We start from the raw sequence: 27,828 nt of genomic DNA, 5'->3' as shown, positions 1-27,828 counted from the left end.
ATCAAATGCAGTTTTGTTAAAAAAAAAAAAAAAAAAAATACACAAAGCAATTTACATCAACACTCTTAACATTAAATCAGCAGAATCAGCTCTGACTAAATACCACAAGGGTAAGACACATTCCTTTTGCTGGTGCCTATCAGATCTTCAAATCCATGGGAACATAAAACCAGGAATCTTCATTTCCCACAGTCAAATCAGATCATGAAATCAACTGAAATGAGAAGTGTATTAGTTTTTTCCTTCCTTTCAATCCAATTATATACAGCCTCTCCTTTTGCATCAGACTATCAAGAAAATACACTCTACTTTTGCTATCACAAAAAACCAAGAACACACCTACTGCAGACAAGTTGCTCTCTTATGCCTTTGCCGATAGTGATACATGTACGCACAGCACATAGGCATAACTATTTCTAGATAGCCTATATCTCTCCCTCTCTCTCTAAATTAACATCTGCAAATGAAGCCACAAGAGAAAGAAAAGTTACTTTATTAACTCTACTAAGTGAACCTCACTTCTCTAGTTCCATTTTTAGTTTTGGGGCAAGCAAAAGTAATTGAACTTGAAAATTTTCTTACAAATTACCAACCACAGACTGGACAATAAACCCTTTGTCATGAGTATGTTAGATCAGGCCTAATCTTTAGTGCAGCAAACTCAAAGGCAACGTTATAACTGTGCTACCAGGAGCACATACAGAGAAAAGTTCTCTCTCTTTATCCTCTTTTGCCTTCTCTCATTGCCAGAGCTTGCAGGTCTGCAGAGCTTATACAACCTCATGCATTGTTACCTACGAATGTATGTGGTCAGTGCACGAATTATAGTGCACCTTGCAGCCAAGGCTGTAATTTAAAGCAAATGCATAGCTTTCAGAGTAATCAAAAATGATGATAGCTTTAATTTTAGTTCTGCTTACCAAAGAAATTCGTAAGAGTAGTAGTGGCATGCTAAGAAAATAGAGTCTGAAGCAGTTATTTTTGAAAGAGGGATACAAAAGAAAAAAAAAAAATCAGAGCCAGAGTTCAGGTTTATCAGAGCACTAAACTTCCAAATACTATACAGGAGGCTATTAAAACTAGCGTAACAGGATGCCATGCTACTTTCCAATAGGCTGAAGAAAAAAAAAAAAACCCACCCAGAATGTTTTCTAAATGATAAAGTCTTTACCTCTTTGACTGTTTTTTTAATGAAGTCTTTCCTGTCAGATAAATCATAACTAGGATAGTTTTCATACACCTGAAGTAAACAAAACAAAACAAATCTCAAATTACTTTAATTCAATGTCTGCATGAATAGAAGGAGCTTAAATGAAGTTAAGGCAAAAATTGGGGTGGTACTTCTAGTATTACAACTGCCCAAATGCCCTCTGTTAAATTATGGAAAGTGACAAGCTTATTTTCCTGCCCGTATTTTGACCACATAATTAGTTAAATACATGTATTTTTTTTGTGTTTGGTCACTGACTAAACTAGTACTATAAATTTTTCACATCAACAAATGGAACACCTAGCTTGCCATGTCAGACAAATAAGAATTCTCCAATCTTTGTCTTACATGCTGTCTAAGTAATCAGATATCCCTGCATTACTGTAGGAAGCTAAACAAATAGCAAATCCCAAGGCTTATTTATTTTTTCGTAATAAAGTAAAATTGTGATCCTTTCAAGTGACTAATAGAAGAGTCAACACATTTGAGTGCTATTCTATAACTCTTCTTTGGTTAACTGGGTGGGAGAGGACCAAACAAACAAAAAACAGATGCCAACAGTGACAACCAATGCAGAATATTTATTTCAGTATATCAAAATTCAGACTTCTTCTAGAAGAACTATAAACATGACAAAAAGTTTGTACAGAATATAAACGTACAGTTTTCTCATAAGAATAACTACTGGTTTAATTTTCTGAAGACAACTTCTTGGAAGTACCAGGAAAACAAACATGTGACTTAACTGTAGAAAATGTCAAAGTAACAGTATTGTCTATGTTTTGGTCACTTTTCCCCCACCTTTCCCTTTTTCCGGCCACATGGTCCCTTCCTGGCACCTGTCCTGACAATTAATGAATTCCTTGCTGAACTGTTTCAACTCACTAACTCAGCTGAGAACTATTCATTTTTTGCTGACAGGTGAGAGTTGAATGGACTCATAAAGAGAACATATGAAGAATGAGAGCAAGGTGAGCAGGAGAAATGTACCAAGAGCAGGACAGAGCCCTCCCCTTTTGACAGTAGCAAGCTGCTGCACCGTTTCAACATCTCAAATTATTTTCACTTTAATACATGGCAGTTGTTTTGAACATAATACTGCTACTTTCATGTAGCTATTTTTTCTTTGGCGATTTCCCTTCTAATGTTGGGTATCAGTGTTGCACATCTTAAGATTAAAGCTCTCCTTGTTACAGTTGTTGGCAAGTAAATAAAGCAATGCAAAACTACTTTGTTTCTGAACCATTGTGCAGAGTGCAAGCCTCCATTTCTGAAACAATGACAAAAGTCAGTTCACAGACAACGCACTGCCTAAAAAGAGATTGCAAAATCATATTTGCTTACCTCCTTACAAATTTGTTTCATTGTGACCTCCTCCAAGTTTGCATTGGCCAACAAGTTCTTGACAGTTTCCTTAAGTTCTTCATCTGTGGGTGGTTTCTTCAGCTTTTTAATTAAAGGTTCATCATCTGAACTATCCTCAGACTCACTTTCTAAATATGAAGAATAACTTGAATTGTAATAAAAGATTTTCAATTTGTCTGCTTTCTTCCTCCAAAACAGAGCCATCAGAACTTTCCCCAAAATCTGATGCAGATGTTCTCCCTTAAAATAGACATCTTGCCCAGTCATCCATTTAAAAACAAAGCTAATGCTATCAGTACTATATTTATTTATGAATCCGCATCATTGTTGATGAACTATCAGTTTACAAATCAATATGTACTCTAGAAAGTATGGGACACATTAATCTATCAAACTAAAAAAAGGTTTATTACAGCAATTCTAAATTGAGGTATTACGGCCTTAAAAAAAGTACTTATTTGCTTTAAAAAGGAGTTTGGATTTTTTTCCCCCAGCAGTGCTGCCCACTAGAATCTTGTAATTTTGCAATGCTGTATTACTGAACACCATGACAACTAATGAAGAGAATCATAAAGGAAGTTAAGTGAAGAGGCACAGGACACTCCTACAATCTTTTCCAGCAGCAAAAAAAATTAGACTGAACGACTCCAACATCAACTCAGTTCTTCTACTGACAACAAGACAAAATTCAGAGCAGATGCCAAACAATCTAGTTAATGAGCTTACGGTAAGACCTAATTAACATTTTGATTTTTATACTGCGAACATACACTCAAAACAGAAATGCAGTAGGAGTAAAGAATAATTATTAATATATTTCCTAACATATATGCAAAACATATGTAACATTATTTAACATACACACATATATGTTGATGACAAAATAAAGTGTAGACACACGCGCACACACACACAGAGTCAGCCACATTAGTACAGCCAGCAGCCAATCTGAAAATACATTGAGTTCAGCACAGGCCAGTTTACTCTGCTGAGAAATGAAGCTATGAAAGAAGTTTAGCATAATTCTATGCCTAAGAGTTTAACCATTCCTTTTCTTAATACACTAACAAGCAGGGTAATTGATCTGAAATTATGTCTGTGCTATAGCATACATATGCCGATGCCGGCATTAAATGAAGTACGTTTGCAGTATGGATATATGCTGCATTAATAACTCATACTACAATTGTGACAGAGACATGGCTGTTACCTCATAGAGTGGCAGAGAATTTAAGGTGGGAAAGGACCTCTGGAGATCATCAGGTTTAAGCCCCTACTCGCAACAGGGCCAACGTGGAGCTGGTTGCTCAGGGCCCTGCCAGGTTGAATTCTGAACATCTCCAACAACAGGGATTCCACAACTGCTCCAGGCCCCATTTCTGTGTGACCACCCTCATGGTGAAGCTTTTCTTTCCCTAACATGTAATTGCAATTGCCCTGGTGGCAGCTTGTGTCTGTGGCCTCCTGTCCTCTCGCTATGCACCTCCAAGCAGAGCCTGGCCCTGCCTTCCCCATAGTCTCCCATATGGTAGTTGCAGACTGCAGTACGATCCCCTTTTATCTGTCTCTTCTTAAGGCTGAACAAGCCCAGCTCGCTCTGCCTCCCCTCCTACGTCGCGTGCTCCAGCCCCCTGACCATCTTGCTCATCCTCCACTGGACTCGCTCCATGCCTGTCTTGCATGCGGGAGCCCAAAGTTGGACACAGCACGCCTGAGGCAGGCTCACAAGTGCTGAAGAGGGGGTAATAACCACTTCCCTCAACCTACTGGCTACACACTTGCTGAAACAGCCCAGAGTGCTGTCAGTGTTCCTTATCACAAAGGCACACTGCTGAACTGGGTTCAACTGGTCTGTGAGAACCATCTGCCCCTACCCAGGTCCTTTTCAGCAAAGCCGCTTAGAAAGAAACCACTGTCCCCACCTGCAGTGCTGCAATCTTTACACAAGTATCAAGGAACTCAATGTATGTATACCTTTTATGCATATCATTGGATATGAGAAAACCAATAGCAACAGGAGACATGTAGAACCCATATCTATGTTAACAAAAAACACATCAAGCCGCTGAACAAGAGACATACACAGTGGGATATATACTACTGGATCAATTATAAGATTAATGTGATGTAAGTATAAAGGCACCAACAGAATTTTGCTAACATTCTTCCAGCAGAAGGGAGAACTAGGCTGAACTTTCAGCTTACGTACAAATAAAATGTGTATATATGTACACAACAGAAATTACATAAAGTATACCCAGACCAAGAACTTTTTTTTTTTTTAATTACTGTTGCAAGGAAAGAAACACGAAGTAGCAAGCCAACAATTCACCAAATTCTATTTTCTTTCACAATTAGGTACAAAAGCTTGTTTTCTAATAAGCATCCCAGTTAAGCTACAAGAGAAAGTGTGATGAAAGATTTAAAGCATTTACCTTTTCTAGAACTGTTCTGATTTTTTTTAGTAGTGCTGCTATCTGCCTTCTTGACGTTCGCACCCTTCACAGCTTTCTTGGTTTTGGCAGTCATCTTTTTAGATTTTTCTCTTTTAGATGCTTTTCTAGGGGGCTATAAAGAAGAAAAACAGAAGATTAAAATGATGGTTTCTACCTGAACAATCTGTACCCCTTTTCCACCATGGAAATTATCCTTTCTGACAACACAAACTAAATCAGCAAATTTAATTACTATATTTTACTAGCCATTTCTACCCCTATACCATAGGGGGAATATTCCACAAAGAGTATTCCTACATTCTTTTAAATTTCACATTGTCCTTCTACATGGACTCTTAAGCTCCAACAGTTAGAAGTTTTTGATGATAATAGTGGTTTGGTTGTGCTACAATTTTCCATTCATTATTTCTTATACTTAGCTTATAAAATCACTTTTAAGATGTTCCTTTAAAAAAGGACATGATATGTTGTATTCAATTACTTCTAGATGCTATAGCTCTCTAAGACTACATGCAGCTAATTCTTTTTGCACTAGTTGAGGAGAACTACATTAGCTAATCCATAATTTGGCCAATTATTGTAACTAGTAAACCCAAAAAATTATTGCATTAAGTTAACATCAACAGAAGAAATTGGGAACATAAATATATACAGTATACACATATCAGTGCACTGCATTTTTGGCACAAATTAAATGTGTGCTTAACATACAAAATTTTTAGATAGTACTTCTGACGAGGCTGAAAACTTTCCTCACAGAAACAAACATGGAACATTGACCAGGAATAAACCATACTTCAGAGAAAGAACATCACGAAACAAAACAAATTAACTAACAGTAGTTACTAAATTCATAATTCTCATTTATATTTAAAAAGGCAGCATAGTCAACTGAGCAAACTATCACATCTAAAAAATTAAGATTAGTTCATATAACTTTTAACCACTTCTCCCATTAGTACCTGGTGCAATTCATGAAACTAGTGTTTAATAAACCAGATTATATTTATTTATATTGGCTTGCTCAGTTATCATTGCAGTCACTCTGCAGTGTTAAATGAAGGATAAAAAGTTACACTGTTGAAATTCAGAAAGTACACTCAAGGATCACCCCATTTGTAAATAAATGTTTGTAGTTTCTAACTTTGCAGCTTTCGATTTTCTGCTAAAGCTCCATCACCAGCTACAAAGTCAGAAGTTAAACTGGCATTCACATTTCAGTTTTTCATAAAATTATGCTCCCCCAGCACACAAAAATATTTCAGATATCTTTTGCTTCCAGGTAACTATAAGATTTTTTGTTTGTTTGTATTGTTTAAAGAAAGAGTTGCAGTCAAGAGAGACACGCAACTCTGAGGATAATCTATTCCAGCCACTCTATGCCTAAGATTCCAACAGAGCTGGGGTAGCAAAGCATATATGCTACGTACATCCTCCCACCTGTAGTATGTTAAAGGGTGTCACAAACCTAACTTTTTCTTTTTAAAATGCTGCAGTCTTAAAGCTGCACAAACGCAGACATTTTCCATTTCACTATTTCCTATATTCAAACTCATTTGACATACTAGTGTTTTTGTAATAATTAAGCTTTTACTCTACGCAAGTCAACTTCAGTTTCTGAAGACTTCAGCCTACTCAGCTATTGCCTGGCAGACATACCTAACTCCCAGCTTCTGAAAGAAGGCAAAGACCAGCCAGTTAGATCAACAGGGTTTACTGTGAGTTTTTTTTGTTTGTTGGGTTTTTTTGTTTGTAGGGGGTTTGTTTGTTTGTTTTAAATAACTGAGTTCTTGAAAATTTTTCTAAAAGACAACTCCTGTCTCTGAAAGCAATATTCCTCTCCTCACAGTAGGAAGACTGTATTGCTGAAGAGGTGAACAAATATAAAATTAACTTAGTATTTCAGCCCTCAATTTGCCATTTGTGAGGAAAGAAAAAGGCAAACTAAGAATTAAGTTTGTTTCACGGAGCCATGCGGAATTTCCTTGAACCATCTTTTAAAATTAAAACTAACACCTATCAAAATGACAGTGACAAAATAAACTGTTGAAGTTACATCAATTGGCTTTTCAACAAAAGATTTTTGTTAGTGTTTTCTATAGCTCAGACTATTTAGTTAGCAGCCTGTCACACTTCCACTGCAATAGACAGAATGGAACCCAAGTAAATAATGGTCTTGCATTACAGCCAAAGGTTCCATAGCTTACATAAAGAATTTCCTTGGACACGAGCAGTCAACTAATTGCTGTTTGTTGCAGGGCCCCAATTAAGGCTAAAAAGGCAGTCCCATCTAAATCAAAATATAGGATAAGATGGAGCTTGTAGCTCCTTTTCATTTCTTTTTTTCCAGGCTTCAGGCATACGGACAAATGAGTGTACACTTTGTACACAAATCAGCTGTACACTTGTACTGGCCCTCCATGTTTTGTGTCTGTTCTGTGAATAAGTACAGGACTGAAAGGGAATGCACAGGGAAAGGTATTTTGCATTTAGATACAAAGTTCATCTCATTTCTCTCTTACTATGCAAGGCTTAAAGAAGTTTCAAACAGAGAAGAACAGCAAATACAGTGAGATGAGAACACTTTGGAGACTGCAGGGATCTTTGTAAGGCTGCTTACTATGTTGTTCACTTTATCTTTGCAATCCAAGACACAGAACCCTAAAAGAGAGATTAGGACATAAAATCCAGGAGAAATATGGAACCAAGATCCAAAAACAGTGCAGCCAGGTAGGCCAGGGACCTCTACTGAATTCACAGTTGAGTCCTAGGTATCCAATCAAACCCTACACAGAAAGAAAAGATATATAGATATTGGGATTTTTTATGAAATTACATTAATAAAGTCATCACAAGATGATACAAGAAATGCAATCAATTATGTTAGAAACCCCGGCTGCCCCAAAATGACATATAGCAAATGGTTTTATAAGGTGCATATATACATCCAAGAATCAGAACCTTTGCCTCTTATCTTATTGATTCTCTAACTTTAACGCACTAAGAAATTATGAAAATATTTTATAAATTGCAGATGTGTTCCCTTTTCTTTCAAACCATTCATTCAGTTAAACATCACTTACCCCCCCAACTCCGCATGTTCCAAGAATTACCAGTCGATATACCAACCACATAATGACAAATTGCAGACAAATGTTTTTAGCCCTATGTTGAAAAACAAACAAAAAACCTCATTACCTCATCTTCACTTTCTTTTTCTTCTGAAGAGTCATCCTTTTCCTTCTTTTCATCTTCTTCACTACTGGATTCATCTGACAAGATCTCTGGGCACTTGGTGCGTTTTGCTTTTCTTGTTGTTCCAGTGCTACTGCGTTCTTTTTTGCCACCTTTGCTTGGTGTTTTTTTGGACTTTGGCAATGGCTGAGAGACAGGGATGTGTGTTATCCAAGTAGGAATACAAAAGTGAATTTTAAAAATATAAACTCCTTCAAATTACATGAAAGAACAGTAAACAAATATAGAGGTCTCTAAGTCCTGATAACAAAAATCAGGACTATTTTATGTATTACACTTAAGCCATAACATTTTGCGGTAAGCAGAAATGCATTACAGAGATGGAGCTCAGTAAAATGATATTTCAGTTCTAAGCTAAGCACCCTTTCCACTCCTCTAACCAAACAAATCTTCAAAGGTTGGGGGTTAGGGAAGGGAAGCAAGAAAGAACAATCTAGAAGGAACCTTTTACCTACCTATGCCCTCCCAACCCATAAAAGCAAGCTTTTTCTTCTGGTAACAAATTAGCTGACAACTCTTCAGAAGACTTAAAGGCAGGAATTCCGTCATGTCTTATGCAAAACTGCATTTTGTTGTCACTCAGTACCAGAGCCCCTAAGGCAGCATGCAGACTCCTTGTTCACATCACTTACCAGTGTTTGCTGGGAATAAATTTAATCTCCCAAAACAACAGTCTAACTACTTAAGTATTGCTTTTAGATTAAAAGCTGAAAGTCCAAGAAGATTAATAATAGAGTTTAGTAGTTTTGGCACTATGCTAGTGCACTAGCATATATCAGTTAAAGCAAGTTTTCCTAGCCCTGCAACAAATCCCATTTTGTGATGACCATATGTGATCACATACACTTGTCAACTTGTAGCATACCCAGGTAACATCTGACAGCTTATTTTCCTGTCCTTTCATGTTTTATTTCCTTGCTCTGACACCTTTTTCTTTTTTCATTCCTGACCACATATTATGTCTATTCCCCTCCATTCACCCACAAAGCAGAAGCTATTTATGGTATTTGGGTATGGATATCCCTAATTAGCTTCACGTGTTGACAACATACACTTTGGTGCGCTAACAGTGTATAACGGGTGCACTTACATGTAAAGATCTAATTTCTAAGTCCTCACCCCATTACACATGCCTGCAGGAGAAGAGCTACTCTCTTTCAAGAAGCCATTGGTACTTCAGGAAGTTAGAACAGTAACTGTATCACCACTGGTAACAAGCAAATAATAAGGAATAGAGACAGCTGCATTTTTTATCAGAACAGAGTTATAAAAGCAAGCATAACCTGCATCTCACCTTGCCTGAAGATTTTGGATGCATTAAGAAGTTTAAGATTCTGGTTACCAGCTCACTATTAACTCCTGATCTTTCCAAGTCAAGAACTTCACAGATACTTTTCAACATCGCATTTCTAAATCTGGAGAGATAAAAGAAAAAGAAAAAAAAAAAAAGATTCAGTACCACATCCTAAACAATCAGACAACACTTGACTGCTAGAAGCTGCTATCTGGCTTGCGTCTGCAATCTGACAATAGACATGAATATATACGCTTAACTACGTTTCCAGTCTTATCTATAGTTAAGCAAAGAACCATCACCATATTACATATAGCAAAATAAAACCAAATTCCCAAATCTGCATGTGTGTAAAGTAGGATATATATAAAAAAAATTTATAAAATCTTAGGAAAAAAAATCTTCCCAAGAATCTCTCCTACTACCGCATTGGAAAGAATCAATCTTGGAAAATAAATCCAGCAGGTACGACTCTTGAACTCTAAGGGAGCAGGGGGTGTCCCTTTATTTTCTCCAGTTCCTTACCCCTTTACAGAAGTACCTCTGATGAAGACAGAAGGTTAAGAGAAACTCTGTCATCCACCCCCTTTACTCCAACAGGATCTTGAACCAATTGTCCCACTCTATCATTTGTCCCACCGGTATTGAAAAAAGTGGAAAGAAAGAGTGAAATCCTGTGAGGGTATGACATCAGAATGCAAGCTTAGTGAGATTTTAAAAAGAAAAAAAAAAAACAAAAACAAAACCCAAACCAAACCCAACACCCCCCCAACCAAAAAAACTCCTCCCCAAAAACCCCTATTTATTCTACCCGTTACCTCCCTTCAAATGCTTCTGCTCTCCTCTTAACTCATTTTGTACAATGTTGTCTGAAAAGTGAATTTCATTGACCATTTTTCACAAGTTTAATAGCTATTTCTGGTAATCAAAGTAAAAGGAAACTTGTTTTCCATTGTTTATTTAAAAACTCAGTGTAACTATTTCATGGTGACAACTTCCCTAAAGTAGCATTTAATTTCAGACTGTCCCTTTAAACTCACAAACTTTTAAGGGGGCAGAACAACTTTGTTCTCCCATGTTTTAGGGCATGGGAACCGGAAATCTTAACTGGTTTGGTGCATCTCCCTACCTCAAAGTATAGTTCATCCCCCATGCTTCCAATGATGAAGTCAAATCTTTCAATCATCTTTCTAGACCAGGTTATAAAAAAAATTGTGCCATCTTAACATGTGGAGAGCCTTCCTGTTTAGCATTCGGGGATACACTGAATACTTGCAAGGTATTCCTGCAGAATCAAACGTCCGTCTCTTACATTTTAAAAGACAGTAATACTATAGAGCTAAAATTACGTAACTTGCTAACAGATTTAAAAACTGCATAGCATTGAAGTTTCTGTTTCAAACTTTTAAGACCTTGTATACTGAATTTAGGATTTTATGGTTCTATTGCTGCTTTAACTGAAATTCCTTATGAGTTGTGTTAACACATGGCATTTGTCCTTGTATTTTAACTTAGGTTAAAAATAATATATGCAAAGAATAAATATCACCTCCTAAATCCTTTCATACTTTTAATGCTTTGAAGGTACATCTGCAGGTAACAGCAAACATAATGCACTAAGTATTAAAATGCAGTTCAAGTGTGGAATAAACAAGTGCACGAGTTTTGAGTCAGTAACTTCCACAGCAAGTAGCTTTGAATTACAAAATCCAAGAACACTAATCCACCCAGCAACCTCAACCCTCATTCTTTTTAGTTTATAACCTGAACAGTAGGATTCTGCAAAATAAATTTTGCCCTTTGTTCATCTTGTTCAATGCTGTTGAAACACGATGACAGGCAAGCACACAGTGTGGACAGAAATCAAACACATAGTCAGAATAAATTAATAATCTAATCAGCAGTGTTTCATACATAGCTACGAAGAGCAACCGAATTTACCACAGTAACACAAGCACACAAAGCTCAGTACCTTGATATAAAAGTGACAATGCAACCAGTTTTCAGAATATTTGCTGAAGACTGAAGGGTAACAAAACTTAACTAGCAGTTCTTTCATATGGAATATATGAAAAAAATGTGCAAAAATACTTTATTTTGTGACCTTTTGCAGGTAAGGGGAAACATTATCCAATTAAACCTGTGGGAAACAGTCAAAACTCCCATCCTGAGACAGAGTTTGTCATGTAGATTCACATGTATTTGACAAACCCTATTCCTAGAAAACTGCATATCTGAGGAAGATATGGAAATTCCAAATTCTGGAAGCCTTCCCACTATCAACAAACTGACACTAAAAAAAAAAATTTAGAATCAATTGTGTAGAAGTTATTAGTTCTTTCATTTGTTACAGCTAGCTGTACAAATATGCAAGGGCATCTTTAAACCCTTTCAGTCCAGCCAAACCAAGCTGCAGCAGCTCCTCCTGTTAGTAGAGAAGCAGCTTATATGGGGAGACAGTAAAAAAGAAAAAAAAAAGAAAGAAAGAAAAACAAGATTTGTTAGACTATAGTTGCTACAGCAATTCTAGGAATAAGACTGTATGTTTAATATACAATGAGCAGAAATGGCTTTGATTCTGAAGGAGGAAGGTTTCGAGGCATAGAAGGATGCAAGTTTGCATAGAAGGATGCAAGTTTGCACCGTGAATAGAGGACCGTGTATTCACAACACTATGCTTGCCCTGGGGAAATAAAGTTTTCCTCTCACTTGGCAGAAGAATATGCTAGTTAGCATGCAATAGTTAAAGCCAGGACTGTAGGAATTGTGAATAAAACGTTCACAATTCAACTTCTTTTAAATGAGCTCAGAAACAGATCATAGAGCTCTAGGAAACAGCCACTCAGCTTGAAGTTTAAATTTAAACTGAAGTAAAATTCTGAAAATAAAAAGGAGTGTATAGCATAAGTCAAGCTATGTTAAATAGCAATAGAGATCATTACTTTTTTAACATTTCTTCCTTCTTTTTGTATTGGTCACTTCCTTTTTCAAATGGGAACCCACTGAACTGACCCACATTCTTCTTTAGGGAAGCAACCTAGAACAGAACACACAGGTTACTTTCCATTGCAAGTAATTTAAAAGATTTCATCCAATTATATCTGTTACATTTTCATACAAGAATAATCTATTCTAGCAGTTAGCTTTCTGTTGACAAAAAGTTATACCCTTTAAATTATAACCTACATGAATTACGCCTTATTTATCTAATGACAGCCAAACTACAACAATTAAGTTACTGTGTTCTTGGTACTTTTAATTCTTTTTAATAGCTTCCCAGATAAAACCACCTGCCATTTCAAGCTTGTTTAGAACGTACTGCATGGTTATTTACAGGTTTGCACAACTACAACCATATGAAGCCTGTTGCATGCTTTGTACCATGTAATTTGTTATAGAATAGTGCATTTTATTTTTACTATATAATCTGCTGAAGCAGATTTGCTTTATTTGCTTTTCTGAAGTCTTACATAGGACTATGATTGTACTTTTGAACCTTTTCTTTGGCATGACCGATTTTTGCATTTACATACCACCCAATTTACAACTTCTACCATTACACCTGCAGTCTCAACCAGGTTGAACTTTCATTGCAACAGCCCTTATAATAGAAAAATTGGTCCCATCAAGATCCCAAATATATTAAGTTCTCTGTTTTCACTCCATCTCCTTTTACTAAAAAATAAGTTAAAACACATCTTTTATTCTTCTGAGATCTTTATAACACTATCAAGAATAATTTGAACTCACTTTCAATAGTTCTACAGATTTTGTTCCTGGTGTTTCTCCATTAGTTTATAATTTTACCAAAGCTAAGCTCCTTTTCCAAATGTAATTATCTTTGTCCAGCACCTAAAGAAAATTTGCAGATGGTATTGGTATGTTTTATTAAAAATGTTCATTATGATCCAAAGCACATACAGAATGTGCATATAAGACAACATCTGATCTTCACTATATTAAACAGCATTCTGAGCTCCCAACAATTCTGATTAGATATAGTTTTGGATGAAACCATACTGATATATTTCCAAACTGAATGTATTTTGAAGCAAATAAATATATTCTCCGATCTTTGGACTCAAACCACTGGGACGCTGCAGCAATCCAGCTGGACTCTCCAACAAATCTATGTCCAAAAGACTAAATGTCAGAAAGCAGAGCAAAGGGGGGTGGAATTGCAACCAGGTAAGTGATGTGGGAGGGAAGGGTGAGAGGTGTTTTTCAACAGCCGTTTTGTCTCATTAGTATGACTTAGGAGTGTTAAATACCAATTTACAGTTATATCATTTGCACATAATTATGAAACTGCAAATAGTCATGTGTCTATTAGTTGATTAGATTATTAATAAATAGATTCAAACAACAGTATCATTCAGTTTTTACTTTCTTAGTAGTATCTTGCATAGCAAATAAACAATACAGTCTCTTAAATCAGTTATGTCTCAGATCTGCAATCTAAAGTAGGAAAGATGGACTTTGGGGTAATGGTATCCCAGTACCTCCACTCAAAGACAGTAGAAAAGTGTTACTGGTTTCATGAAGGGTAAGTGGATGCAGTTTTGACGACTTCCACGGTAAAGCTAGTTAAGTCAGAAAGTTACGTGGTTCTGTCATTGTACCTTTCCTATCAAACAATTAAATTCTACTGCAGGACAATGCGAAAGTTTGCAAAACTCCGCATGCACTGAGTCAGAAATTCTCTAGTCTCGTTTATTGCCACACTGAATAAATAGCATAATTCACAGAATTAGGTTTTAATGAATATATACTGTTCTTTTTCTGAATACTTGAGGCAACAGATCTTTCTTTGCCATTTAAACAAGCATTGCATTTGCAGCAGTAGTCTGAGATATTACATCTAGCATGCCATCTGTACTAGTACTATTCAGTTCCTGGTTTCTGTGCTAGCTCTTCAAGTTTCCAAAATACAAAGAGATCCAAAACAAATTCCAATAAATATTCTAAGTGTATTGAAATAGTAAAACTTAATCTGCCTTAATTTCTCTACATCCATTTTATCTCTATTAGCAAGGAAAATGGGTCATAGTTACTCTGAAATTTCAAGACACGATCACTGATACATAAAGGACTCCAAGAAAGACTTCTTATTGTATTTACTTTAAGTTTCATCCTTAAATACAAAAGTGAGCATATAAGTTTTTAACTAATCTTTTAATTGTCTTAGATAAATACGACAAAAATCACTATTAAGATTTTACATATAATGTAGTTTTACTTTCTACTGCTTTGTGCAAACTAAAGAAGAAAATGACTAGGTAAGTAGCAATGTATTAAATCCCACTAACAGGTTTCAAACATAAAAGGAATAGAACTACTAAGAAAAAGCTATGTTGAACAAAAGAACTACATGGAGTATTTTGACTGTAGTCCGCATGTCAACAGCTTTTAGTGTGTGAACCATAAATTATTTCCAACTCATCCTCATACAGTAAACCACCCCTCGGGTGGTGGTTTACCTTATATAAAGGTATAAAAAAAAATATTAACCCTCCCCCCTATATTCAAGTAGACTTACAATTCAGTACACCTTTCCACAGGATTTTTATAGGGAGAGTAGTTTACAGGAGTTTGAAAAATTATGGGCTTGCTCAGCTGGTCCTGCAATATTCATTTTCTAAGTAGTTTGTAATAAATCACACTTAATAAGTAGATCCATACGTGCAAATGTAAAAGCTTATACTACAAACATTTTCACTATGCATGAGAACTAATACATATACAAGATTGATTTTAAGTTCTTACAGTGCCTGGCCTGTTGTAGAGGAGTTTGTGCAGGTTCCTAAGTTCATCTGTCTTCTTTTTACTCAGAAAGAATTGTATCCTTTCGATTTCACAGAGTTTTTGTCCTTTTCCTGAAACAGTTAAAATCAATTACACAATTAATCACATTCATATTTACCTATATGTTTATAACTTCAAATATCCACTGTTTTTTTAAAAAAAGTAAAGAAGTTATTTCAGAATATTACATCAGACATTATAATAGGTCAAACATTAAGCAGGCCTTTTCCTATCAATTAGGCATCCTGACAGTCTCTTCATCCTCCTTACTTGATACTACCTAGACCAGGGTACAAGGACTTGGCATTTCTTTTTATTCCAGCTGCTCCTGCCTTTGTTAGTGGTGGCTAGGTACTGAAGATCCTATTCCAGGTAAGTTTAAACATTATGTAACTTTTATGGTTTAAATTGATGCTACAGAATAAAAGAGGGTTTTTCTGTAATTATAATAGCCTTACTATTTTAAAATGGATCATGACTCTTAAGTTAGGTCTCATCTACAACAAATTAATAATCTGATCTTTTAAGAGGTTTCATTATCATTCCCAACACTCACAACTCTTATGTGAGAGGACAAAGCTTACCTGGTGTAATTGTAAAAGGTTCCTTTTGCAACGAGGACACTTGCATGGTCAGTCGGTCTACCTTCTTTTTCTCCCTTTTTCCTTCAACAATGAGACTCTTTTCTGCAAAAGACAGCTTCCTTAAACACAATATTTTTCATTACATGAGCAGGTTTGACTGTAGTGACAGGTAAAACAACACTGAATCTTTGAAATGGCAAACCAAAAATGGATAATGATATAACCAGGTATTATGACACTTTCAAACCTTTGGCTAATAGGTCAATGGGATTCTATGGAGCTGTATATTGGAGTCTCTAGTTCTTAACCACAATCCTGTATCCAACTTAACCTTGAAGACAAGACTGGGCATTTCCTAAAAGGAACTTCACCCCACGATGGAGACTGCAGCACTATGCATTTTCGGAAACCCATCCTTCTCTCCCTTCATTGCCCTTCTGAGGTACAGAACTGACATTGTTTGCATAGTCTCCTTCTGGGACACCCTAGCCCCTACACGCACAGCTCCACTTTAGCTCTCTTGGGAGAATACTACCACCAGATGGGCAAAAGAAGAGCCCAGCATGGCTGCAGACACTTTCTCTTCCCACTACTGGACCAGAGGACCCACCATATCAGTAGGAAAGGCAGAAGCACAAGCACAGTGGGACTGTACAACACCTCACAGGGCTACGCAGTGTAGCACTCTGCAGGGCACAATACGAGTGTCACAAATACTACAAGAATACTATTCCCAGTAATTCTGGTACTGCTTAGTAATGAATACATTTAGATTGTTTTATGTATACATTGCACATCACTACTTTAATGATACCATGTCAGGAGAAAAACCCAAAGCTTCACCTTAACATTTCATACTAAAATACGTGACCTCAAATCAAACTAACCTTAGCGCTAAACAGATGGGCTATCCTGGCTTTAACATCTGAAAGCAGCTTCAAAATCTGTACGAACATAATTAAAACTGGATATGTATCTGATGAAAACAGAGCAAAACATACTTGGTATGTACAAAAGAAACAGTTGTTTCTAGAAATCTAATTCTAATTACTCTAGCTTCCCAAACAGCACAATCTCTTTTCTTTCTACTACCTTTCCTAAACACAAACTTCAGCTCTTCTAAGAAGCCAAGACTGTCAGTGACTTGGTTTTCCCTGTGCCATACTGCAGCTTTATTTCCAGGGATGCTTTCATTTGCAAAACAGGTGCCTAGAGATTTAACAATGGAAATTAACATTTTTACATAGTAGTTCCTTCATCACATCTTGTATTCCTTGACTACCCTCTTCAATTACATGCCACAACACAAAACCTGCCTTGCTTGCTCTTCCTATATCGCCATGATTTTTATTGACAAAATTAGTCAAAGGGAATATCCCCCCTTCAATATAATTAAATTTTGGTACCCAGTAAATTAATTCACAGTAGTTAAGCAAAGACATCTGTATTGTTTCCAAAGCTACTGCACAGATTTTTCAAGTTTCTCTTTTTTGAAAACATGGATCACTTCAGAGTGTTACTGGCAAAAAAGGATTCTTTTTTGGATATGCAGTTTTACACAAATAATTTGATAAAGGACGCTAGCTCTTATATAACCATCTACTAGTTTATACAACAACAACAAGCCCTAGCATAGGAACCCAGGATGCTGGCAGTTCCTTCAATCCTTCCTGAGGAACATCAGTATTGCTGTTTCTACTGTTGCCTGTTATAGCCTACTGGGAAGCGATTTATGACCCATGAGATAGATGTACCATGGAATCTCCTAAACAATAATTGTACAATTAGCTGAGATCACAGAAGACGGCATTCAGTAAGCTTGACATTTTTTAAAGGACAACTTATTCAGTGCAAAAACACATACCCTTTTCTTCCTCCTCCTCTTCTTCCTCTTCTTCATCTTCATCACTTTCCTCAGCTTTGTTTTCAGTTTCAGGTTGTTTCTCAGCTGCTTTTTCAGACGACATTGTATCTTCTTTTGAAGAAACAACAGAAGACATAGTGTATGGTTCTGTAAAAATCAGTCAGAAATCATCATCAACATAGCATTATACATTAAAAATACAGGAATCTTGCTTTTTAAAAAAATCTTCTTGTACAGTAGAAGTAACGTCATAGTGCTCATACTGTGACTGTTCACATTCTTTAAGACACTAAAGTATTCTGCATACACACAATACATAAACTTTTTCAGGAGGAGTTGCCATTCATTCTGCAGCTAGCCTGGTTGAGAACAGTTTAAAACGTTATCAATTCTTTCCACACACAAGTCTTCAAGCTTGCTTTGTGAAGCATTCGGAAACACCCACTCAAAGCAACTGATGCTGTTATCTATTAAGAACTGTAATGTTTTAAGATACCACAATTTTAGTGCACCATATTATAAACCAAATAGTTATTTCTGATCACGGTTAACTATGCATACAGATTTCCTAATAAGTTAAACAAGCTACATATTTATATGGGAAATGGGTACAGAAAAATAAAAAATAAAAGTTACAAACAATTCAGAAAAAATTAATGCTGCTTTCAGAATTCAAATAGCTGCGACATCTTAGGGCTTAAAAAGGCTTTTTGTTTTTAATCTGCAGATCTACAACAAAAAAGAATGAATGCTTCATATTTAGCATATTTAAAAGGAGTCTTTCCTTAGCATTTGAAGTGGCTTAAATGTTAACTTTAAAATTAAAATATCTCACTTTGGTGAGTACCATTTCCCTACTGACAGAGAAAGCCTATCTAACAAAGGAAGATAACCATATGTGTTCATTTTAGAAAAATTCTAGCTTTCAAAATCTTTCACTGTTTACAGATCTGGAACAAAATACAGCATCACTTGTATAAGCCCTTGTGGAAAAAATATCACATGATTAACCATTTTCTTTTTCTGATATTAAAGCCAGTATTATCTGCAAGAGGTCAGACTCAATAAACAACAATGAAATCAACTGCTTATATGCAATATTAGCAGGTGCCAGAGAACAGCAGCACTCCAAATGACAGAAAACATGAGTTATATTACCAATAGTCGGGGGGGGAAGAAGTTTACTACTGTTTGCTAAATCACTGGGGGGGGGGGGAGGAATCTCTTTCAGGGTATTACTACCAGTACTTCGTTTGACACGGAAAAGTAATCCAATATTACTCTCCGAATTTTACTTGTTCGCACAAGTGAAAAACCAAGCGAAGTACTACATGTCGCCTTTCCTTCCACTTTCAATGTGAGCAGAAGGGGAATAGAAAAGTAAGAGACTTTTTAGCTTTTCAGCAACCAGATCCATGAGGACGACTTGCTTAAGGAATAAGAGTACTGGGATCCACCTTTACGAAGACTTAAGTAGGGGGTATTTTCGGCCGGCAGCGGGTATCTCACAAGCCGCCCCGAGAAGGATACTCGTGCACAACAGCACCTCCCACACTCGTCCAGGACTTTTCAGACACGGACTCGCCACCTGTCCCCTTCCCGACTTGCGAGCCGGAGGCCGGGGAAAGCGACGACGATGGAGACGGCGGCCAAGGAGAATGGCGGCGGGGGCAGCGGCGAGCGCCGTCCCCCTCCCCGAACCAGCAGGCAGCGAGTGTGTTGCGCCCCGCTCCCGCCGCCGGGCCGCAGAGCAGGACAGAGCGCCCAGCAAACACCTCAGGCGGAAAACACAGCCCGCCGCCCCGCGGAGGCCTGGGAGGGAGGCGGCCCCCGCGGCGCCGGTGGGTCGGTGACAAGCACCCCCAGCACACGGCGTCCCCCCGGCGGGACAGGAGCCCGGCGCCGCAGCGGCCCCCTTTCATTTCCCCCTCTCACTGGGCCGCCCTGTCCGGCCCGGCCCGGCCGCGGCAAGGTGGGAGGGAGAGAAGCGGGAGCGCGCTCTCGGGCGCCGTGATGGCCATGGCGGCAGGACCCACCTCAGCTCGAGCCCCGGCTTCTGGCTCCTTCTTCGGGCGCGGCTGCGGCAGCAACGGCAGCTGGAGACGACAGTTACCGGAGGAGGGAGAGGGCGGGGGGAGGGGGCGGGGCCGGGCGCCCCGGCGCACAGCGACACACACACACCCCCCCGAGGCGCGCGCTCCGCGTCCCGCGGTCGGCCGGGCGGTCGGTCGGTCACTCTCTCTCTCTCCCCTCTCTCTCTCCCGGAATCAACAAGGTTTTCAAAATGGCGGGTTCTCGGACGGGGAGAAGGAAGCGGGAAGGCGGCGGCCAATCAGCGCCCGCAGCCCGGCCGGCGCGGGGAGGCGGCCGCAGGGGTGGGGAGGGTGCGCGCGCAGGGAGGGCTGTTGCGGCGGGGTGTGTGGATGTGCGTAACGTGCGCTCGCCTGCCAGTGCCGCCTGCGGTGACGTCAGGCCGCGCGCGGCAGGGGGGTGGGGGAGGCAGCGCGCGCCTCCGCGAGGGCCGTTACCTCCGCTGAAGAGGAGAGGAGAGGGGAGGGGAGCGGGGCGGGGCGGCCCCTCACGCACCCCCGTGCCCCGCCGCGCCGCCGCCGGCGTTTTGTCGGCTCCTGGCTCTCGGCGAGTACTGGTTCAAAGCCCCCATTCCCTCCCGTGCACCCTTGCGGTCCTGCCTCCTTCGTTCCCCTGCGGGCGGGAAGGGCTTGGCGGTCCCGCTTTACCGTAACGGCCGCGTCTCGCTGCGGGTGCCGGAGAAGCGTAGGGCGGCGGCCGCAGTACTGACAGGCTGAGGGGCTGCGGCCAACGGAAGAAAACGGCCGTTGAAGTAGGAGCCGAGGCTGAAGAGTGAGGTCTCCTCCTTACCCCTATAAAGTGTGGGGGTCGCGGGCTGCCCCCGAAAGAGCAAAGGCCCGGTCCTGTTCCCAGTGCTGTGGTCTGCTAGGGTTTAAGACGTAATCTTCAAACCAGAGAGGAGGCCTGGCTGGGCTTAAGGTGCCTTCAGCAGGAGTCAGGAGTACTCAGAAAATACATTGGAGAAGGAAGTAGCCCGAACTAGCCAGTGCCGATGACTGCCTCGAAGCCACATTTGTACTGACCGCAGCTTTTTGGCTAGTGTGAGTAGCTGTAGGTAGGTGGCTTTTACTTTGGGAGGGACCAGGTAAAGGGGTAAGAAGAGAGAGGAAAAGAGAAAATTGTCACGCTGATGTGAATTCTTAATCTTAGGCGTGTGTAAAGCATAGTGATATAGCATTGGTGATAAAACTAGGAAATATGTGTAATACAAATAGTACAAAATAATAGAATCTGGAATAGGAAAATACTTAGGAAATACTACAATTCATATACTGTGCACAAAAGGAAAGTCTGGGGAGTGTATATTAATCACCCCCCAATTTAGGCAACAGAGATGCAGATTCCTTTTTTCAAAGTTTTTAAAGCTGGTGCAATCACAGATGGTGGTGGTCTTAAAAGGGAAAATGTAAATTATTTACCAACAATACATAATTAGACAAGCCTGAAGTTAAGACACAATAAGGAGACAAAAATATCTCCTCATTAAGCCATGGGCTACACAAACGGCACAAGACAGATGTTTGAAGACAACAGGCTACTTCTATAAGATGAATAGGTTTGGATTAGTTCAGAATCATGACGGAAGACATCCAAAGGCTGTGCTTCAGGTTGTGATGATAAATTAGACCGTCATTTTGTAAAGAGGGATGTGTTTACCCAGTGGAGATGATTTACCTAATTAAACTACCTATGTTAATGTCCTACACATATCACATTAGAGCTGCATCTTGAGGAGAAATAGAAGATAATGGCTTCATTGATCCTTTTAGTGAAGACATATCACTTTAGTAGCAGACAGACCCTTAAACGTAGACCCAATCCAGTATTTTAGGAACTGATATATTCAGTGCAGGTAAATTGCATTTTGTCACAGCTTTCTTCTGGCAGAACTTCAACACCTATGATAACTAACTTTTCTTGGTTCTATGTTTTGAAACCTTCTCTGCCCTTCATAGTATCTTTTTGATTTATAAGTTTATGGAGTAGTTTCACTATGCTGTTAGCAGTTTAATAAGTGGTTGTTGCATCTCCCAGACAAGATTGAGACAATATAGATTAAAAAGACTTTTAGAAAAAATCTGCAAAGCTAGAATTTGGGAGAAGGAGGGGGCAAATTTGAGAAAATTTCACATATGTGTTAAAAGGAAATTGCTAAATTCAAGAAAAGAGACCAAAACTGGTTTATTTTCTCATTTTTACTATGAGTAAGAATGCTTGTTCTCAATACGCTGCTTTGGGATGCTTCACTGTATCGACACTTCTATAATGCTGCCTTTTCTCCACCCAACCTGATGAAGTTAACTTAATGATACAGTTTCAGCTGGGAGTTGGAGGACCTGGAAGAGATAATTATATTGGTGTAAAATGTTAGCATTATCTAAGGTGTTTACACAGTATAGTGAAAGGTACTAAAGGCAATTTAAAAACCTTGGTTCTGGAGGAAGGCTATAATTGGAGAGGGATAAGTGATTCTAAGAGGTTCTTGGAGTTAATGCAAAAGCTGCCTACTGTAACCTGCTCTTCTTATTCCATCACGAAGAGGCTGCTCTTCCACTGCCATAGTCCCAATGTTAAGGATGCTCTCTTAGTTTTGACAGCTAGCTCCACCTGCAAATACCAGTTCCATAAAACATCGTTATCCTGGAGGTACCTTGGGCTCACTTCTAGATATCAACGGGTATGTTTCTTAGACATTGTAACTCAATAGAATTAAATGGTGAAAAATGGTTTGAAGGTGCTGTAAAAAGAAGAAGCTGGCACGTTTGAAGTTACATTACAAGCTTGTAGTGTATGGTGGCGTCCACCAGGCAGTGCAATTTTAAACGTGGTTACCAGCCTCTGTTAATATAAACAGCTCTTTTCGGTTAGCTTGTATTAGCAAGCAAAGTTGATTGGCTTTCAGTGGAGAGCAGACGGCAGTTTTTGGGAAGCTTTTGGGAATAGAAGTGTAGGCTTCACAGAGTACACAAAGTCCCCCAGGATTGTGTTTGTTTTGTTTCCAAAGTGACTGGTTACTGCAGCGCCCTGCCATCAACGCAGAAACTAGCAGACCTGCTGTAGCCAAAATTACAGAGAAGGTCATCTGTAGATTGCAGAGAAAGTGCCCTGCATGAAAGTAAGTGCTCAGTAACTCTCATTAGGAATTTTATCCATAGAGTTAAAATACCACAGCAACAAATTATGGGATGCTACTTTTTAATAATGTAGGTACTGTTGCTTTGTGTGCTTGTATGAGTCATATAAATACACGTACACACTTCAGTTTCTCTGTAACAGTCATGTGACTACATATTTCCTAGAAATGTCAAAGTGGCTTGTCTATGAAATGCTGAGGAAAGTCCTGTGTAAATGCCAAGTACATATCTATTAACGTTAGAAGCATGATATGGCTTTTGAATCTAAGGGTAATGTAATTGCTCCTGAAAGCAGGAATCTAAATATGAACTGATAATTGAGCTAATTAAGACAATTTACAAGACAAGAGAAACTTGAAAATTCTTTGAGCAGTATGTAGTTAAGTTATGGTGTGATTAATAACATATGCCGAGTATCTCCAAGTGTTCACTGCATATTTGTGCAAGGTATTTTACAGTTGTTGACTGATAGGAATATCTGATTTGCAAAGTGTTTCCTGAGGGGGTCCTGCTCACTTCTGACATCCTGTGTTCCCCTTTTCATTCCCCATCTAAGTGTTTCAGGATTAGCAGACTATTGCATCATCCACACTTGTCATCTGTTTCTTACCCTTAAGGAGATTAAAGAGTTGTCCTTGTAAATACAAATGCTCACAAACATGAGATGAGTAATGGATATGAATCGATCTAAGCAGTTTCCCTATATTTTAGAAATCACTATATGGGCCACGTTTCAGGGTAAGTATATGCAAAGATTCAACAAAATTATAAAGTAATAAGAAACATCAGAGATAGACAATGAATCAAAATAGTACATAAAGTCACCTTTTCCATCTGTTTGTGAATGACAACACTGTACTCTGTCAGACTGAGCTCTCTGTTGGGATTTCTGTTAACCTTCCAGTTACCATGAAGTTAAATCTTACTCTGACGGGTTTGAAAATTACTGCTTTGTGTGTGTTTAATAACATCTACAACTGTATGTTCAGTCAAAGCATGCATGGCTGTTCTATAAAAAAATTTCGATCTAGTAGTAGATCTAGTATTTAGGTCTACAGGTACAGTCTGGGAACTCTGAACAGCTGACATGTAGCTCTTACAGGCGATAGCTCTGCAAATTCTCCTGCATCCCTCTGCTGACGCTGAGGGTAGGGGTGGTAAAAGGGCTTTCATCTCAAGGTCCCACACGCTGCTCACTGTTCAAGAACTGTTAGCAGGATGGTTTCCCTCGTGCAGTACCGCAAGGACAGAATCCAACCTGTGGTGAATGCTCAATTGGTTACTGGCCCCCTGCTACTTTTGAGAGAGTTTTGCCATGAATAGTGCGTGTATGTGCCAGTTACCTATGTAAATGTTATGTCACCCACACTTCAGAAAAAGAAACGTTGTCAATTCATTTAGGCTTTAAGGTTTGAGTCTGTAAATTTCTACTTGACAGGTCTATAGGTTTTGGTACAGTTGTTAATTTACCATTGCACATTTTCCAGTGCATTGTAAGTGGAAAACATTTCCAGGGGTATTCCTACTTTGCACTAGGACAAGATTGCAGTTCGCTCATCGTCTGGTTGGGCTACAAAGCAAAACTGGTGGTTTTCCACATGCATTGTGTGTAGTTAGTGGCAACCTGTCTTTGAAAAAACCCAGCACCCAAGCAACCAAAACCGAGAAAAATGAAAAATTTGCCGCTTTCTAACAATTTAAGGTGATCTTGGTAATAATTTGACATTCTCCAGAAGACAAGAGGCTTTTCTTTTCCGAGTGAGGGTCCTCCCCCCCGCGCCGTCCGGTAGCTGTGGGACTCACCCGGCACCGAGCCCTTCCACGGCTCCGCTCGGGAAACGCAACATGAATTTGCCCTTTGTACGAGGGGGCGGCGGCGGCAGCGCCGCCTGCAGTTGCACGCCCGGGCGCGCCGCCGGCAGCGGCCTCGGCGGCGGGGGCACCCCCCGCCCCCGGCCCTGCCCGGGGCCGCCGCTTCCTCCGTTCTCCGCCCGCGGCGGCGGGGCAGGCGTGCAGGGGGCACCGGCTGTAGCGCCGCGCTCGCCGGCAGCCGCCTCGGCCAGGAGGCTGATGCGCAAGGCGGAGGAGAGCAGCGAGGGAAGGAGGACGGGAGCGCGGACCAGGGGTTCACGGCAGCTCCCCCGGCCGCCTTCCCGCGAGTTACCGCCCCCACTGTCCCACCCGCGCCGCATCCCGGAGAAAACCGCCGCCAGGCTTAACACGTCGCGGCCCCAGCCGTGGGCGGCGAGGGGCAAAGGTAGGGAACGGCGTGCGGCAGCAGGGGCTGCGCAGGCTGCCCTGCGCTCCCCGTCCCGAGCGGCCGCCGCGCCCTGGCCGGGCACCCCCGGCAGCGGGAGGCGCTGCGCTCCGTGCCGCCGCCGGTGCGCTCCCAGCGCTGCTGCTCCGCGTTTCCCCTGGCGGCCCCGGGGCTGCCCCTGGACACCGACGGGCACCTGCAAAAGCGAGGGAGGGAGCTGAGCTCGCTTCCCTCCTTGCCTGAAGCCAGGCAGGCGGGCGGGCTTCTTCACCCCCGCCTCTCAGGTGAACAGGCGGTGATTGCTGGCTCGGGGCATGTGTGTTAATTGCGTTGTCTTCTGCAAAAGAGGTGAACTTTTCTCAGCTTTGGGATTTTCGTGTGATTCCTCTCGACTCTGGGAGCTTGTGAACGCAGGTTTGCTCCAGGGCTTAACATAGCGTGGGGTTTCATTTTACATACTTACAAGTAATATTCTGAAGCCTAATTAAGGCTTTAATTTTTTTAGCCAACATTCATTTAAGCATGTACTCTCTGTAATTTTAACAGGCATTTTAAGGTATTTTCCACATGCCTTTTCCCTAGGTATGCTTTGCCACATGTGAGGTGCAAGTGCAACCCTACAAAAGCTTGTAAGCCTTGAAGAGACTACCACTGTGAACAATCTTCTCACTTTTCAGATTTGAGCCCTTAGTATTTATTCTGAAATATATAAACTAGATATAGAAACAAATATTAAAGTCTCCAAGTATTCACAGTCCATAGTTGAAACAATTACATTTATTATAGAGGAAAAGAAATCCCAGCCAAAGTTGTTTAAAGTTTTATACATCTGTCTATTATCTTTAAGCTACTTTAAAATTCCAGGGCCTGCCATGTCAATTCTGTATGAATCGTGTCTTATTTTTAAATGAGTGGAATTTCACACACTGAAAACATTGATGGCATATTAAAGCAATATCCATGGCCTGGCTTAGACTAACAAAATCCAGAAAGTTCAGCATGAAAGCAAAGCATTTATCCTCATTTCACCTCTGTATCCTGTGTTTCTAGACATTTCTTCTCACAATTTATGTAGTTACTCATTGTTTGACCCTTCCGGGGCTTTAGGTTTAGTGAAGTGAGTAAATGCCAGGTGGCCAAGTTCTGTTCCCAATTACTTCAGACTTTATACCACAATAACTCTATTTGTTTCAGAGCTGTTATTCTAGATTTACCTGACTTTAACTGGATACTGAATTTGTTCAATAGCTTCTGTCATTTTTTGTGACTTGTCAGCTCAAGCTAGGCTTTTAATACAGGATTTGTATGTAAATTGGATAATGCACAATTTAACTGATTCTCCTCTTTAATAGGACTTGCAGAATTGGAAATATAGATGTAACACATGTTTTTAGTAGAGGCAAGAGACCACAATGCTGTTTTGTGGGGCTAAAAGCTATAAGCATTCAGTTCTGATGACCTTTTTAGTGGAAATTCCGGTATGACAGAATTAATAGCTTTAGGGAAACTATTTTATGTGTACACACATAAATAGCCTTGCAAAGTCAGTATGAGAAGGACTTCTAAAGTTAAAAAAAATGTCTTAAAGAATTCCAGTAATGACATTCTGAAATAGAGACAACTTAAATATAGGAAGCTCATATTTTCCTTTCTGGTGGCTGGACCTCAGAGATTTCACAGATTTCTGCATCTAGCTTCCCCTTAGTGTGAGGCGGGCTCCACCATGGTCTAGGACCCCAAGGAAAGTTACAGGAGGCCTGTAGAGAGCTGCAGGGGTTTAGCGTGGGACAGATGATTTCCTGTTTCGTAAGTCAGGTTCTTGGTTTGATCCTGTTCTATGTTAATGCGTCTTTAGCGGGCATTTAGGTAAAGTTTGTTTGCAGTGTAAGAACCTAGAAAGACATATTTTAAATTATTAATGTCTGTAAAGGGAAAATGCCCCATCTTTTTTATTATACAGAAATTTGATATCTAAGTATGAGTGATTAGAAATGGATTGGCAAAAACTTAGTTAAATATTGTCATGCTACTTCTAAGCAGAAACAAATTTGATAACGCTTATTTGAAATATCATTTTTGATAGCAGTATCCTTGTTTTGGAGAAAACATATGGTTTAAGGCCTAATTTTGAATGTGAGACTCAAAGAACTGTTTGGCATATGAAGGGGAAAGTTAAGGTAAATATTCTGAAGCCTCTACTGACCTGCAGCCTAATCTAAACATTATACAAAGGTAAAAAGTCTGTAGTTGTGAATTTTGTCACTACATTTCTTCAGCATGTTTCTTTTTCATTTACCATTTTTTCAAGTAAATTTCAATGGATTCCTCTCATTTAAAGTTTGGAGCATGATAGATCTGCACTGACATGCATGCATTACATAATTCCAAGAGGTATCCATATGCAATAACGATTAAGAACAAGCATAAAAGGGAGAGTACATTTAGGCTGAGAGGACTGAATCACTCACCACTTCTTGCAATGGATGTAGCTGGCTGCAGAAGCCCATCATTTT

General features: G+C 39.7%; 2 protein-coding genes across 4 annotated transcripts in view; one reads left to right on the top strand and one right to left on the bottom strand.

Annotated features, from left to right (window-relative positions):
• Nucleotides 1-21: 21 nt before the first annotated feature.
• On the bottom strand, nucleotides 22-20,223 carry DEK (DEK proto-oncogene). The gene is made up of 11 exons (XM_075493784.1): nucleotides 19,870-20,223; nucleotides 17,834-17,980; nucleotides 15,970-16,071; nucleotides 15,347-15,456; nucleotides 12,523-12,617; nucleotides 9,581-9,701; nucleotides 8,230-8,412; nucleotides 5,011-5,143; nucleotides 2,555-2,703; nucleotides 1,172-1,240; nucleotides 22-214 (listed from the first exon to the last, which is right to left on the bottom strand). The coding sequence occupies exons 2-11, from the start codon at nucleotides 17,967-17,969 to the stop codon at nucleotides 203-205; spliced, it is 1,110 nt and encodes a 369-aa protein (XP_075349899.1). The 5' UTR covers nucleotides 17,970-17,980; nucleotides 19,870-20,223; the 3' UTR covers nucleotides 22-202.
• Nucleotides 20,224-20,905: 682 nt separating this feature from the next.
• Nucleotides 20,906-27,828, top strand: part of RNF144B (ring finger protein 144B) — a 93,772-nt gene continuing 86,849 nt past the window's right edge. The window contains exon 1 of one of the 3 annotated variants that reach the window (XM_075493764.1): nucleotides 20,906-20,964. The gene's annotated coding sequence lies outside the window, so the exon portion shown is untranslated. Of the gene's footprint in view, nucleotides 20,965-24,964; nucleotides 25,316-25,351; nucleotides 25,600-27,828 lie in introns of those variants that run through there. The other 2 variants (XM_075493760.1, XM_075493763.1) reach the window with 2 other exon arrangements.

The sequence above is a fragment of the Mycteria americana genome, chromosome 2 (genome assembly GCF_035582795.1).
Source record: "Mycteria americana isolate JAX WOST 10 ecotype Jacksonville Zoo and Gardens chromosome 2, USCA_MyAme_1.0, whole genome shotgun sequence".
Lineage (NCBI taxonomy): Eukaryota > Metazoa > Chordata > Aves > Ciconiiformes > Ciconiidae > Mycteria > Mycteria americana.
The sequence above is the reverse complement of the archived record's forward strand: the minus strand, read 5'-3'. Positions and strand labels throughout refer to the sequence as shown.

What these genes read in the sequence shown, in the direction of transcription:
- DEK (XM_075493784.1), bottom strand. Translation starts at nt 17,969, where the DNA reads ATGTCTTCTGTTGTTTCTTCAAAAGAAGATACAATGTCGTCTGAAAAA. An exon ending in ACCTTTTACAATTACACCAG is followed by an intron (nt 15,457 to 15,969) that starts GTAAGCTTTGTC and finishes TAACTGTTTCAG; the next exon opens with GAAAAGGACAAAAACTCTGT. An exon ending in TGAAACAAATTTGTAAGGAG is followed by an intron (nt 1,241 to 2,554) that starts GTAAGCAAATAT and finishes TGTTTACTTCAG; the next exon opens with GTGTATGAAAACTATCCTAG.